Raw genomic sequence first — 14,214 nt, forward strand, 5'->3', positions numbered from 1 at the left:
TACCACTTGAGCCACAGCGCCACTTCTGGCTTTTTTCTTTTTGTTTATGTGGTGCTGAGGAATCGAACCCAGGGCCTCGAGCATGCAAGGCAAGCCCTCTACCACTGAGCCACCTTCCCAGCCCTGTCCTCTTCTCTCTTGATCCTGGTGCTTGACAAACTCAACTTACTCTTCAAGTCTAGATATCCCTCCCTCCATCCCTTTCTTCCTTCCTTCCTTCTTTCCTTTCCTCCTTCTCTCCTTCCTTCCTTCCATCCTTCCTTCTTTCCTTTCCTCCTTCCCTTCCTTCCTTCCTTCCTTGCCTGTCTTTTCTTTCCTTCATTTCCCTCCTTCTTTCTTTCTTCCTTCCTTCTTTTCTCTCTCCTTTCTTTTTCTCTTCCTTCCTTCCTTCTTTCTGATGTCTGTCCTGGGGCTTGAACTCAAGGACTGGGCACTGTCGCTGAGTGTTCAAGGCTAGCACTCTACCACTCTGTGGAAGTGAGCCACAGCTTCACTTCCAGCTTTTTTTTTTTTTTTTGAGGTTTAGTGAATATAAGAGTCTCATAGATTTTCCTGCCCATGGTGGCTTCAAACCTTGATCCTCTGATCTCAGGCTCCTGAGTAGCTAGGATTAAAGGTATGAGCCATCCTGGCCAGATGTCCCTTTCTTTGATGAGCCTTCTCTAACCCCCTCTAATCTGCTCTGGTAGCACTGCACTGGGTCAGAGACATCCTTTTTCTTCAGCTCCTACACTGACTTGTAAAACAGCTGTCTTTGCCCGTTGGTCTCCCCATTTCCCTACCCCCATGGCAACCCTAGACTGTGAGCTCCTCAGGACAAGAGGACTGGGGTTGACCCTCTGAATGTCCCCAGCATCTCCAATCCAGGCTGGACACAGAATAAAGCTCAGAAGAAAATGAGAGATGTTGTGTGCTTCGGAATCTATAAAGCTCCATCCCATCTGTGTTCTTATTCTCTTCTAATTCCAGTTACAAAATGTCTGAAGTTATAGTGGTCTCAGGCTTCAGCCCCTTGAATCAGAGTTATAACCTGACCAGAAGCTATCCTGGCGACCCCTGGGACCAGGGATCCAATGTGCCCATCTAATCTCAGTTCTGTCAGTTCAGCCAATACTGAATGCTAGTCCTGATGGAGTTTAAGACCTGTGAGGGATGCTACAGATTCCCCAGCCTGATGGAGGAGGCAGATAAGTCACCAAAGCTAGAGAAGGTAGCAGGTGGAGGCTCAGGAGAGGGAGAGGTCTTTGCCCTTGAAGAGTCCCTGACTACCTTGGGAGAGCTTGGATCAGGCCATTCCTCTACCCTGAAGGACATTTGTCAGTATCACTTTGGTAGTGTCACTTTACTATGGGGTAGGCCAGTAGGATGGAGGGTTTGAGCAAGACAGGAAGAGGCCTACCTTCATTTCAGGAAGCCAAGGAAGAGATTAAATACTGGGGGCCGGAGCTGGGGACTCTGGGAGCCAATTTGGCACCCAAAATATTCTGAGATCATCACCCCTGGTGGGGCTGGAATACCACACAGGCTCCATCCTCCGCCGCTGGAAGAGGAACTGGTTCGCCCTGTGGATGGACGGAACCCTGGGCTACTACCATGACGAGACGGCGCAGGATGAAGAAGACCGTGTGCTCATCCACTTCAACGTCCGAGATATAAAGGTCGGCCAAGAGTGTCATGGTGAGCAGAAGCTCTTCCTCTATAGCACTGTGGCCTTGGGCATCCTCTCTCCTCCATGCATTTAGAAGGCTCTCTGCCACTCTCAGAATGCTTCCACAGGTACCATTTCTAGGCCTTCTAGGTCAGTTAGCTGAGGATCAAGAAACTGCTGAGCTCCTACCCTGTGCTGTGTCTCAGAACAGTCCTTGCTCTCTAGGATGAAGATGAATTGAGATAAAGAGGCTCAGAGAAGTTGAGTGAGTAGTCCAGAGTCACATAGCAAATCTGATTTTTTCAATCAAGTCTCAGGCCACAATAACAGAGTAACTGAGAGGTGCTCAGGAAGCCAATAATATGGAAATGTCCAAAAGATTTGAAGAGTTCAACAGAGCCCACTGTGGGTGGCTCATGCCTGTAATCCTAGCACTTACAGGAGTCTGAGACCTAGAGGATCATGGTTAGAAGCCAGCCCAAGCAGAAAAGTTTTTGAGACTTCATCCCCTATTAACCAGCAAAATGCCAGCCTGGAGGTGTGGCTGACATGGTGGGGGGAGCCAAACACTGGTGGCTCATGTATGTAATAATCCTAGCTACTCAGGGATCTGAGGACCTTGGTTTAAAGCCAGCCCAGGCAGACAAATCCATGAAACTTTTTTTTTTTTTTTTGGCGGATCCTAGGGCTTGAACTCTGGGCTTAGGTGCTGTCCCTGAGCTTCTTTTGCTCAAAGCTAGCACTCTACCCACTCAGGCCACAGTGCCATTTCTGGCTTTTTTTGAGTAGTGTATTGGAGATAAGAATCTCATGGACTTTCCTGCCTGGGCTGGCTTCAAACCACGATCCTTAGATCTCAGCCTCCTGAGTAGCTAGGATTCCAGGCGTGAGCCACCAGCGCCCGGCTTAACCAGTAGGACAACCTGAACTGGAGATGTGTCTTAAGTGGTAGAAAAGCAGCCAGGAGTGAAAAAGTTGAGTGAGAGTGGGGTTTTGAGTTCAAGCCCCAATACTGGCAAAATGGGGGGGGGGAGAACACAACACAACAAGACTCCAAAGAAAGCGTGCAGGTTCAGAGGTTAGCAAGGACCAGTGAAGAGGACTCAGAGCAGTGAGAAACTACTTTTTTTTTTTTGAGATAGGGTCTTGCTATGCAGTCTCTGGTTGGCCTTAAACTGCATAGCCTAGGCTGGTTTCTATCAATTCCTACTCTTGTTGCTGGTTTCCTAGGGTGGGGCCCTGGCACCTGTGCTCATGGAAACACAATGTATGTGTGTCTTCTTCCAGATGTGCAGCCCCCAGAGGGCCGGAGCCGAGATGGCCTGCTGACCGTGAACCTACGGGAGGGTTCCCGCCTGCACCTGTGTGCAGAGACCCGAGATGATGCTGTGTGAGTGGCTTTGGCGAGAAGATAGGGTAGGGTCTTGGGGAACACAAGATAGCCCTCCTCATTGCCTCTTCTGGTGCTCTGATGGTAAGAAGAGCAGACAAAGTCCAGTGAACAAGCTTGTGTCGTCAAGGCTGGCAGAGGGATGTGAATGGCTCCTGACGATTGGTGTGGCACACAGTGGTCCCTTGTGTGCACGCCAGCCTGGTCCCGGGTATCCAGCCCCATGGGAGGTGAGCCCAGTGGCTTCTCCAGGGACCTCAGGGCTAGATCCAGACTTGCCTGCAGACACAGCTGATTGTGTTTAAGGCATGGGTACCCCACTATCAGATGCTAGAAACCTCCAGATCCTCACATTCTCTCCATTCCTACCCTCTGGCCTAGCTACTTGGCCTTACACTGGAGGAGAGGGAGAGATGAGTGTGGGAGCGGGGCAAGGGAGCTCTGGGCACATCGCACAGAGCCGCCTTGTCCTCCCCAACCGGTTGCTATGGCAACCAATAAAGGGCCAATTGTCCCACAGCCACGGGGCATTCCTGAGACCCTGGGGTCAAAGCTTTGGAAAGCTGTTTGTAGGATTGGGGTGTGGAGGTAGATTACACTAGAACACCCACTTACACAGGTCAGAATGGAAAAGCCCCTAAGAGACACCCCCCCAATGCAACTGTACAGAGGGAAAGAGACTGTGGTCCAGAGTGCCTCAGCCTAGCTTCAGGTCCGTTCCCATGATGGGGTTAGGGATGATCACTTTTGTCCACTTGAGGGAAGGTGGGAGACTGGGTTGGAGAGAAGAGTCTAGAACATGGAAGGCCCCTCTGCCCCCCCCAACTGCCCTTTCCTTGAACTCCTTCTTCATAATCTGGGCATTTGCTTTGCAGAGCATGGAAGACAGCGCTGCTGGAAGCGAACTCCACCCCGGTGAGCCCCCTCCCCCTCTGCTCCCCCTGCCACCCTGTGTGCCATGGAATCATGGGTGACTCAGACTCGGTCTTCTTCGTCTAGAGAGGCTTGTGCAGACTCGAGCCCCTGGAGGCCCCTGTGAGAGTGTGCACAAGCCAACTGGGGCTCAGAGGAGGGAGGAGCATCAGGTCAACTTCGCCAGGCGAAGCACAGGAATCATTCCTCATGACAGTCCCCTGGGACTGGGATTATTGTCACCCTCAGCAGCTGGTAGGACTAACGTTCATTCACCTGCACAAGTATTTACTGAGATCCTACTATGTATCAGGCACTTGGGCCAGAAATCAGAAGTGAGCCAAAGGGAGGTGGGACCTGTCCTCCTGGAATGAGCTTAAAGAGAAGAGCTTTATGTGGCACAATTAATTTACTTAGTTAACAATTCCATTTCAGTAGCTAATAACTCATACCTGCAGGATGTGACCCCTTTGGTGATTTGATCCCAGTGCGTGTTTAGATGAGGCTCAAGGGGAGACCTGAAGGATAAACAGAAGTTGGATGAAAGGTGTGGGGATGAGGCGAAGGGATTAGCTTTCAGGCAGAATGCTCAACACGTGCAAAGGCCCTGGGTAGGGGTTAAGATGTTGGCAAGTTGAGGAACAGAAGGGATACAAGAACAGTTGGAGCTCAGAAAATGAGTAGTAGGCAGTGGGGGAGAGCAGGTGGGGCCAGACCTTGTGGACTGTTTAAGGATATTGGTTTCTGCTACGAACACTAATAGGCCACTGGGTGTTTTTAAACAAAGGAATGGCATGATCAGATCGATCACACTAGTTTTCTTCTCCTTCTCTTTCTCCTTTCTTGCAGTATTGGGGATTAAACTCAAGGCCTCATGCATATGCTCTACCATTTGAGCAATATCCCCAGTCCTTTTGCTTTTAGTTTGTTTTTCAGATAAGGTCTTAGATTAACTTTGCCTGGGCTGGCTTCCAAATAAGATCCTCTGGCCGGGCGGTGGTGGCTCACGCCTGTAATCCTAGCTACTCAGGAGGCTGAGATCTGAGGATCGCAGTTCAAAGCCAGCCCAGGCAGGAGAGACCGTGAGACTCCCATCTCCAATAAACCACCAGAAAACCGGAAGTGGCGCTGTAGCTCAAGTGGTAGAGCGCTCGCCTTGAGCTGAAGAGCTGAGGGACAGCGCCCAGGCCCAGAGTTCAAGCCCCATGACCGACAAAAACAAAAAACAAAAAAACAAATAAGATCCTCTGTCCCAGCCTTCTAAATAGCTGGGACCAAAGGCATGCATTTGTATTTTTCAGAGCAGTCAGAACACATATGATGGTACACATTTGTTTGTTTGTTTGTTTTGTCTTGGTCAGCCATGGGGCTTGAACTGCACCTGGGTGCTGCCTTGTGCTCTTCAGCTCAAGGTGAGCGCTCTACCACTTGAGCCACAGTGGCACTTCCAGTTTTCTGGTGGTTATTTGGAGATAAGAGTCTCACATACATTTCTGTCTGGGCTGGCTTTGAACGGCGATCCTCAGATCTCAGCCTCCTGAGTAGCAAGGATTATAGGTGAGAGTCACTGGTGCACAGCTGGTGATGCACATTTTAATCCTAGCCTTCTAGAGGCTGAAGCTGGACAGTAACACGTTTGAGACCCTGTCTTAAGAACAACAGCCAAAAACAACTAACCAAACACACACACAAAAAGTCAGTCTGTCTGGTTGGTAGAGAATAGATTGTAGGGGGATAACAACGGACACTTAGAGACCAGGTCAGAGGCTGGGACAGTGTCCAAGAAACAGGTGTAGCCTAAGTTCTTGCTGGTAGAGACAGGCTGTTGATCACAGGACATACTTAGGAAATGCAATCAAGAGAGCTTAGTGACTGGAGGTATGGTTTTGAAGAGGTGCTGGGCCCAGCATGGCCCAGACTCCTCTTGTCAGACGGATTCTATGCTTGTTCCTTCTACCTCTCCCATCTGAAGAGAAACACTCCATGTAGCAGAGGATCCAGAGATGCATTTAGAAACACCTGCAAGGCACCCACCTGCTCAGCACCTGGCATCATTTTGTCATTTCATCCTGGTAGGGGAGGGTTGGGGGGAGGCAGCTGTTATTAATCTCATCTTATAGATGGGGAAGGTGAGATTCAGAGAAGGAAGTACCTTGGTCAAATTCTTACAGGTTTAAGTCAGTAGAGGAGCCTATATTAGAGCCATGGAAATGAATTATTATTTTCATTTTTTTGGTGCTGGTCTTTGGGCTTGAACTCAGGGTCTGGGTACTGAGCTTTTTACTCAAGTTAGCATTCTGCTTACTACTTGAGCCAGCTTCTCTCCTGTATTTTGGTGATTAACTGGAGAAGAGTCTCACAGACTCCTGCCCAGGCTGGCTTTGAACTGCATTCCTCCAATCTCAGCCTCCTAAGTAGCTAGGAGTACAGGTGTGAGCCACTGGCACCTGGCTTAGGCATGGGATTTTGAGAGGAGGCCAGCATCTGCATAAGGAGCTGTGTGCACAGAGACAGGAAAAGGATGTGTGGGCATTTGTATGTGAGTGGATGCGCATGTGTGTGCATGCATGTGCATGTGTGCTTCCACGGGCCTGGAATCTGGCCTGGCTGGCTGGTTTAACATGTAGGAAATGACATCAGAGAGATGATCTCTAAAGTGAAAGGGCCTGGTCATAAGGACTTCAAATTCTAATTGGTCTTTTCCTGAGGGTTGTAGAAGCAGTGAGGGGCTTTAAGCAGGGAAGGCTGTGGTCAGACATGGCAGGGGTGGGGAGTGGGCAGGCTTGCAGGTGGAGAATGGATCAGAGGAAGTCAGGGCTGAGAACTTTGGAATAGTGATCTTCAGTGGAGAGGTTGGGCTCACCCAGCTTTGAGTTTGAGTTCCCTTAAGCAAGGCTAATCAGTCCCATGAAGACAGGCAGAAGGAAGGAAGGTGAAGGCTGACCGTTCTGCACTCTGTGACTCTATGAAGCTGCCCTGTTCCTTCTGTGTCTGTCCACTACCCACTGCTGTACTGACCACTTCTCTTGGCCCTGCCCTCAGCCCTTCCTCCTTCTGTTCCTCATGTTCACATCCCTCTGGGCCGGGGCAGGCTACAGCAGGTGTGTTTGCACCTGTGTCTCAGTACTCACAACTGCCCACCTCTGTGTGTCTGTGGCTCTCTCTGCCCCTGTGCCTACGTAGGAATGAGCTACACTTTCTTCTTCCTCATGCTACAGGCTCATACCCTACTCTGTCTGGAGGCTCCAAGAAGAGTCCAGTCCCTGACCCTAGCAGTACCAGAGCACGCAGCCAGGGACAAGACTGGGTGGTAGTGGTGGTGGAGGCCAGGGTGGGCAAAAGGACAGATCAGGGCAGCCTGGGCATGCCAGCTGCATGAAAGAGGAGAGAGGGTGGGCCGCAAGAGGCTACTGGACCTTTTTTGCTTTGTCACTTGAGCAGTTAGCCGTATCCCCTCCATTTGAACCTCCTGCCACCTTCACATTGGGCCTTAGAGAAAGAAGATACACTCCTGCTCCAGCCCAGCTGGCAGAGGGGCTGGTAAGAGCTCTGAGTCTGCAGGTATAAAGGGCCTGACTCCTTCCTCCCTCCCTCCCCTCCTTCTTGGGTTTCTGTGGCTTGAGCAGGCCCCAGCTGGAGCCACGGTCCCACCCAGGAGCCGCCGGGTTTGTCCCAAGGTCAGGTGTGTGACCCGCACGTGGAGCCCCTGTAAGGTTGAGAGGCGGATCTGGGTAAGTGCTGGCTCGGTCCTCCTTGCCTCCACTCTGGCCACCAGGATGAGCCTCCCACATTGCCTGTCCCATCCCCTTCCTGCTCACAGACAACCCACGTCTCCCCTTTGCTCACAGGACACCAACCACAGCCCAGCTTTCAGGATCCAGGTTTTCTGCTACCTCCTCTCCCCGCTGTGCTCTACCCAGTCTGCTCTACCTTCCTGTTCCACATTCCAGCCTCTACCAACTCCAGTCATGGTACATGTTCCCTCTGCTGCCAAAACCCTTGGCTCCCTCATTCACATGACAAACTCATGCTCAACTTTGAAGCCCACTCACAGGCTGCCACCTCCTCCGGGAGAAATTTCTAGATTTCAGGCACCACGTCTCCCTCCCACAGCCCAGAACATGAATGCTTAGTTAGTACTGGCTTCATTCTGCTTGGCTTCAAGGTCATTGCAGTCTCCTCTGATCTGGAACTTCCTCTGAGACAATGACCAGGTCTGCTTGGCTCTGTTCCTGGGAGCCTGGCTCAGGGTTGGGTGTGCAGCAGGTGCTCAGTTAGTGCTCAATGAGGGGGGCAGTCTATTATAACCACTTTATTCCTAGCAGTAAGCATGTGGTGTGTCAGAGAATGTTCACTGAATGAGTGAAGGGCGGAAAGAAGGAACAAATGAATGAACCAGAGAGTAAGAAACCTCTGTGTAGCATTAATGTTATAATGCAGTTTGGGTCTGTCTCTCCCCTAAGTTTTTCTTAGAATTAGGATTTAGGCCTAGGCCCAGTGGTGTGAGTGGCAGTGGGAGTTGCAGTTAAAGAACTTGTAGCTGAGGGAGCGGTTTAAGTGGTACAGTAACTACGTAGCAGGTGAGAGACCCTGAGTTCAAATCCTAGAACTGCAATTAAAATACCTTTGGTCATCAGATCAACCATGAACTCTTCATGCTCAGTAGTGCTCCATGCATGGGTTAGAATTGCTTAGTGACTTAAAATGACACTAAGCAATTCTAACCAACATTCATATTTGCCTCTGGATTCTCTAATTTCACATCTGGGGTAGAGCCTAGGAAATCCGTAGGGTTTGTTGTTTGGTTTTGTGGTATTGAGGACTGAATGCAGGGCATCACATATCAGTTAAGCAATTTCCACTTAATACTAAAGTTTGAACTTAGGGCTTTATGATTGCTAGGCAGGCACTCTACCCTAATTAAGCCACACTCCTGGCACTAAAAAAAAATCATCTCTGGGGTTGGGGGTGTAGTTCAGTGGTAAAGTGCTTGCTCAAGCATGCTTCAGGCCCTGTTGATCCCCTACACTAAGTAAAAAACCAAACAGCTTGTATTGGTTATGATGTGCAGAACCACTGAGCCAGCAGCTCTTGGGCCATGTGGTTGAATACCTGTGTTCCCCTGTATTCTCAGGGTACTTTGGGAGAGGGTAGGTAGGGTAGGAAAGACTGTTGACAGAATGGGAAAGCTGAAGAAGCTCTAAGAGGTTAGCTAACTTTTTTTTTTTTTTTTGGTCGGCCGTGGGGCTTGAACTCTGGGCCTGGGCGCTGTCCCTCAGCTCTTCAGCTCAAGGCGAGCACTCTACCACTTGAGCTACAGCGCCACTTCCGGCTTTTCTGGTGGTTATTGGAGATAGGAGTCTCACGGTCTCTCCTGCCCGGGCTGGCTTTGAACCGCGATCCTCAGATCTCAGCCTCCTGAGTAGCTAGGATTACAGGCGTGAGCCACCAGCGCCCGGCGAGGTTAGCTAACTTGATGGACCTGTGTCACTCAATTCATCTACAACTTAAGCTATCATCCTGAGACATTCCCTGTACCCAATCTAGGATTCAAACTTGTTTTTTTTTTTGGGGGGGGGGGTCCGGTCGTGGGGCCTGAATTCTGGGTCTGGGCGCTGTCCCTCAGCTCTTCAGCTCAGAGCTAGCTCTCTACCACTTGAGCTACAGCACCACTTCCGGCTTTTTTCTTTTTGCTTATGTGGTGCTGAGGAATCGAACCCAGGGCCTCATGCATGCAAGGCAAGCGCTCTACCACTGAGCCACCTTCCTAGCCCCTCAAACTTGTTTAATTGACAATTCCTAAAAATGAGATTTAGAAGACTGTACACACAAGTACACAAGTTTTAGAAGGGGTTATTTTCATATTGGTCAACACTGTCCCCACCCACAAAAGGGCTAGATCTTGGAAGAGGTTGAGATCAGAAATCAAGCCCTCCAGTTCTGTCCTAGAGGTCTCTGGGGGTATCTGTGCCTGTAGTCAGGAGATCTCTGGGTTTACTTCTGGGCCTCCCAAACCTGGAGGGTAGAAACCGGTGTCCCAGAGGAACATGAGGCAGTGTTTACTACCTTCTCCAGAGTCTCACAAGGTTGACTCATTGCAGCTGCAAGGCAGGTAGAGGCCTTGCGTTGGACTTCAACTTCCCAAACAGTAAAATTGGGTCTGAGTGTTTAAATCTCTCCAACCCTCTGGGCTTGGAGCCCAGATTCTGGGCACCCCAACTGGAAAGCCTTATTGGATCACTCCTGGGGAGAGAACATAGTAGCAAGTTGAGACTAAGGACCTACAGAATTGCTTATCTGAGCCTCTTGCATTGCCCTGGGATTGCTTGTTCTCCTTGAACCTCAACTCAGGGTTGGGGTTTTAGTTCCAGACTGGCCCTGTATTTTGAGCCACTTGAGCTAAATTCAATAAATGTGTATTAGGCACTTGCTAAATTCAGGCAGGACTTGAGGGGTTTCCAAGTCTTCTGGAGAGATAAAAGGACACACCAATCTTTTGTCATTGGTCATGCTCTCAAGGATGGAAACCAAGAGTTATGATGTCCAGATGGAACCCCAACAGAATTTGCAGTTGCAGGAGAGAAATATTGGCACCTAAAAGACAAGCTAGGTAATTGAATAAGAGGTGAAAAAGTGTTTTATCAAAGGGAAATGACATGGTGACTTGAAATCACAAGTTGTGCTTGGAGAACTAACTTGTTTTATTATCAGACGTCATAAAAGAAATGTTGTTACATGTGGGTTCCATCCCTCACCTCTCAGCCATTCTTCAATCTCTGGCTTCTCAATTATTCCTTTGAAAAGTGATTTTTTTTAAAGATCACTCATAGATTCCAAGTTGCCAAAGCCAGTGTTTTGGGTTTTGTTTTGTTGTTTCTTTGCCAGGAGCCATTTGAATATTTATAACATCATCCATAGGCCTAGTTGACTGAATTTTTGCGTTGAAAAAAGGCTCCTAGATTTATTGAATTTTGAGCCCTGTCAGACATTTCCCAATCCTAGAAGAGGATGGGCAGAAAAAATGTATTTACAAAATGAAATCAAGGCTGGAGACATGGCTCAAGTGTGGCTTGCCCACCTAGCAAGCTTAAGGACCCTGAATTAAAACCCTGGTACTATCTAAAAAAAATAAAATAAAATAAAACCACAAGACCTGAAACTGAGTGTATAAAAACAAAAGTGCCAACCTGAATCCTTGGTTTGAGTGCACAGTGGTAGCACAGTGAAGCATTTATGGGAAGAGGAAAAGGTTTGGGAGATGGAAAGATGTTGCAATCAACTTGAGTTAGTAGAGTCGGAGACATCTAGATTTCTAAGGGGTAACTGGGCCATTTAGGTGGGAAACCCACTGAGAGAGAGAGAGAGACAAGGTGAAGGGGAGCTAAGAGGAAGAATAGGATCCTGATCCTCCTCAGGTCAGCCTCTCCTATGGATAAAATGTTTGCACTGGAAACTTCCATTTAATCCAGCATATATTTATTGGTTCCTGTCATATGCTAGGCCCTGCCTGCTGGTAACACAAATTAATGAGCCTTTGTCCCTAGGTAGGTCACTTTGGGGGTTATAAACAGGAAAGGCCAAGAGAAAAGATAACAAGAAGCACTAGCAAAGCCCACAGAGAAAGTTAGGAAGAAAGAATTGTTTCAGAAATTGAAGGGTTTCCTGGAGTGGGTGACTTTTTAGCTAGGCTTTAGAATGTTGGTAGAAATCTAATGGGGTTGAGAGAGGACAGGAAGTACATTCTGGACCCTAACCATTTTCTGAGCATCAGTCCCCAGCTCTGTGATATTGTGGAGATAATGCCTGCCTTAAGGATCAGAGAATAGGGCTGGGAATGTGGCTCAGTGGTAGAGTGCTTGCCTAGCATGCATGAAGCCCTGGGTTCAATTCCTCAGTAGCACATAAACAGAAAAGCTGGAAGTGGTAGAGTGCTAGCCTTGAACAAAAGCAGCTCAGAGACAGTGTCCAGACCCTGAGTTCAAGCCCCAGGACTGGCCAAAAAAAATAAAAAAGGATCAGAGGCTATGACACATGTGAACAGTCTTTTCAGACCTGCTACCCAGTAGATGCTTGATAATAGTTACTCTAGCTACTTTCCAGCTGTACCTTTCATTTCCCTTCTTTCTTTGCAACCCATTTATTTCCTGCCTGAGTCTTGACTATATTCTTCCTGTGACTAGGAGAAAAGAGAAATCCATTATGTTTTTCCAAGAGAGCCCGCTAGACTATTAAGGGAAGTTTGGTGCTTTGGGGAAATTTGGAGCAAGGTAAATCAGGTCAAGGGAAAGAACATGATTGCAGGGAGTTCAAGTTTTAGAAGACAAGGTCCATGGGATTTTCTGGGAGGGGTCTAGAGGAGAATGGGGTGGGAGTGGGGGGTCAAACCCAGACCAGGTAGTTCCTAAGCAGCTGATGAGGCTGGACTCCCCAGGTACGTGTCTACAGCCCGTACCAAGACTACTACGAGGTGGTGCCACCCAACGCCCATGAGGCCACTTACGTCCGCAGCTACTACGGACCTCCCTATGCAGGTAAGTCCCCTGCCTGCCCATTCCTTCACCAGGCCCCTCCTACAGCCCATCAGTCTGGACCCTTATATTCATGGATTTTCTTAGGCAGGACCCTTCACAAACCCTTCCCCATCTTAAGCCTCAAAATGGCTCTCCCTACTCCAGAACTGACCTCATCTGTCTCCAAGTCCTAACTTAGACTGATGGCTTAGTAAAACTGTTCCTGAGCTGGCAGCGACCCCTGGTGGCTAATATGGAGAACCGCCGCGTCCTTACTGCTCCGGTGGTCACCCTCAGGGGTGGGTGGTGGTGCTCGGAGATCCTGGGTTCCCCCCCCTCCGCCCCCACCCACTCGTGGGTTCTCTCTGCAGGCCCCGGCGTGACGCACGTGATAGTGCGAGAGGATCCCTGCTACAGCTCGGGCGCCCCGCTGGCCATGGGCATGCTCGCCGGGGCTGCCACGGGCGCGGCGCTCGGCTCGCTCATGTGGTCGCCTTGCTGGTTCTGAGCCCTGGGACCTCACCCTGCGTGTGTACACCGCTAGACCCCATTTCCTCCTGAATCCCATCCTCTAAGCCTTGTCTCATGACGGCCCTCTCTGCATTTAGTCCCTTCTGGGCTTGGCTCGCCCCACCTATTCCTTTCTCTCTTCACCTCCCACCACCAAGGAAGCTCTCCTCTCAGGCAAGTGCATGGCTACAGCCGCCACATACCCCCAGAAACAACGTATGACCTTGTTTCTTACACAAACAGCAACGTAACTTCATATGGTTCCAAATTCTTCAGGCTCTGGAGACATGAACAGGCTAGCTGTTCTGTCCTGGGGGGTACTCCAAGCCTGGTAAGGAAAAGAGGAATAAACAAAGAAGCTGCATCAGTGCTTTGCCCCTGGGACGTGCTGGGCAGGGAGCAGGACAGCTAGGCTGGGAATACTGCTTTTGCCACGAGCACTGTGGCATGTTCAAGGAATTAGAGGAATTCAGTTGGGCAGTCAGATCACCGTGACCTTCTAGACTAACAGCTTGCTGAATAAAGGGGATATAGGCTCTTATGGAGGGATGTTTTGTGATCACGGCTACAATAAATATTTTGCTGTTTGTGTTAGGCCTGCAGTCTCTATACCCTTCTCACTACCAAATTCTCTAGTCCCGTTTCCTATGACAACAATTGAGCTGAATCTGGTGGCTCTTGGTTAGGGAACAGGTGGACTGTGTTTTGAGACCATTAGCCTTAGAAGAGGCCTCCATCAGGGAATGCCTTTCTGATTCCAGGAGCTCAGTCCTCTGACACCATCAAAGCTGTCTTTTCCCTTACTCCGGGGAAGATGGATTTTTTTCCCTGTAGGGCCTGACTCACCTTTGTTCCAGCCTGGGGGATCCCTCATGTGCCTGCCTTTAGGTGGCCCAGCAGTCTCCTCCTAGACTTTCCCCCTTCCCATCTTAAAGCCAATAGAAATGCTAACATCCTTGCCCACTAAAGTTCCCTTGTAGATGGGGGCCCCATTGGCTCAGCTGCAGAGACTAATAAAGATGTGATTGGCTCTAGAACTGGCTTTGGCTTGTTTTGTTCCTCCAGCAGGCCCTAATTTTCCAGGACATCTGTGACTTAGCATCTTCTAGTACCCTCTGGTACAGTGACTACCAGGATAGATTCTGAGGTTGGTGGGTCTTGTGAAAGTATGTTAGCTGAACAATCTCAGACAAGTCACTTTACATTCCCAAACCTTTTTTTTCTACTGGTAAGGTGGCTCAAGA

The 14,214-nt window shown here is 49.4% G+C and overlaps 1 protein-coding gene across 1 annotated transcript; it reads left to right on the top strand.

Annotated features, from left to right (window-relative positions):
• Positions 1-1,503: 1,503 nt before the first annotated feature.
• Positions 1,504-14,004, top strand: Plekhb1 (pleckstrin homology domain containing, family B (evectins) member 1). Its single transcript, XM_013014008.1, has 5 exons — positions 1,504-1,677; positions 2,936-3,038; positions 3,914-3,953; positions 12,382-12,481; positions 12,832-14,004. The coding sequence occupies exons 1-5, from the start codon at positions 1,569-1,571 to the stop codon at positions 12,966-12,968; spliced, it is 489 nt and encodes a 162-aa protein (XP_012869462.1). The 5' UTR covers positions 1,504-1,568; the 3' UTR covers positions 12,969-14,004.
• The last annotated feature ends 210 nt before the right edge of the window (positions 14,005-14,214 follow it).

The sequence above is a fragment of the Dipodomys ordii genome, unplaced genomic scaffold (genome assembly GCF_000151885.1).
Source record: "Dipodomys ordii isolate 6190 unplaced genomic scaffold, Dord_2.0 Scaffold22, whole genome shotgun sequence".
In the NCBI taxonomy this organism is placed as follows: domain Eukaryota; kingdom Metazoa; phylum Chordata; class Mammalia; order Rodentia; family Heteromyidae; genus Dipodomys; species Dipodomys ordii.

Coding starts and splice junctions, on each gene's coding strand:
- Plekhb1 (XM_013014008.1), top strand. CDS start 1,569: ATGGACGGAACCCTGGGCTACTACCATGACGAGACGGCGCAGGATGAA. Junction 1,678..2,935: donor GGTCGGCCAAGAGTGTCATG/GTGAGCAGAAGC, acceptor GTCTTCTTCCAG/ATGTGCAGCCCCCAGAGGGC. Junction 3,039..3,913: donor GAGACCCGAGATGATGCTGT/GTGAGTGGCTTT, acceptor TTTGCTTTGCAG/AGCATGGAAGACAGCGCTGC.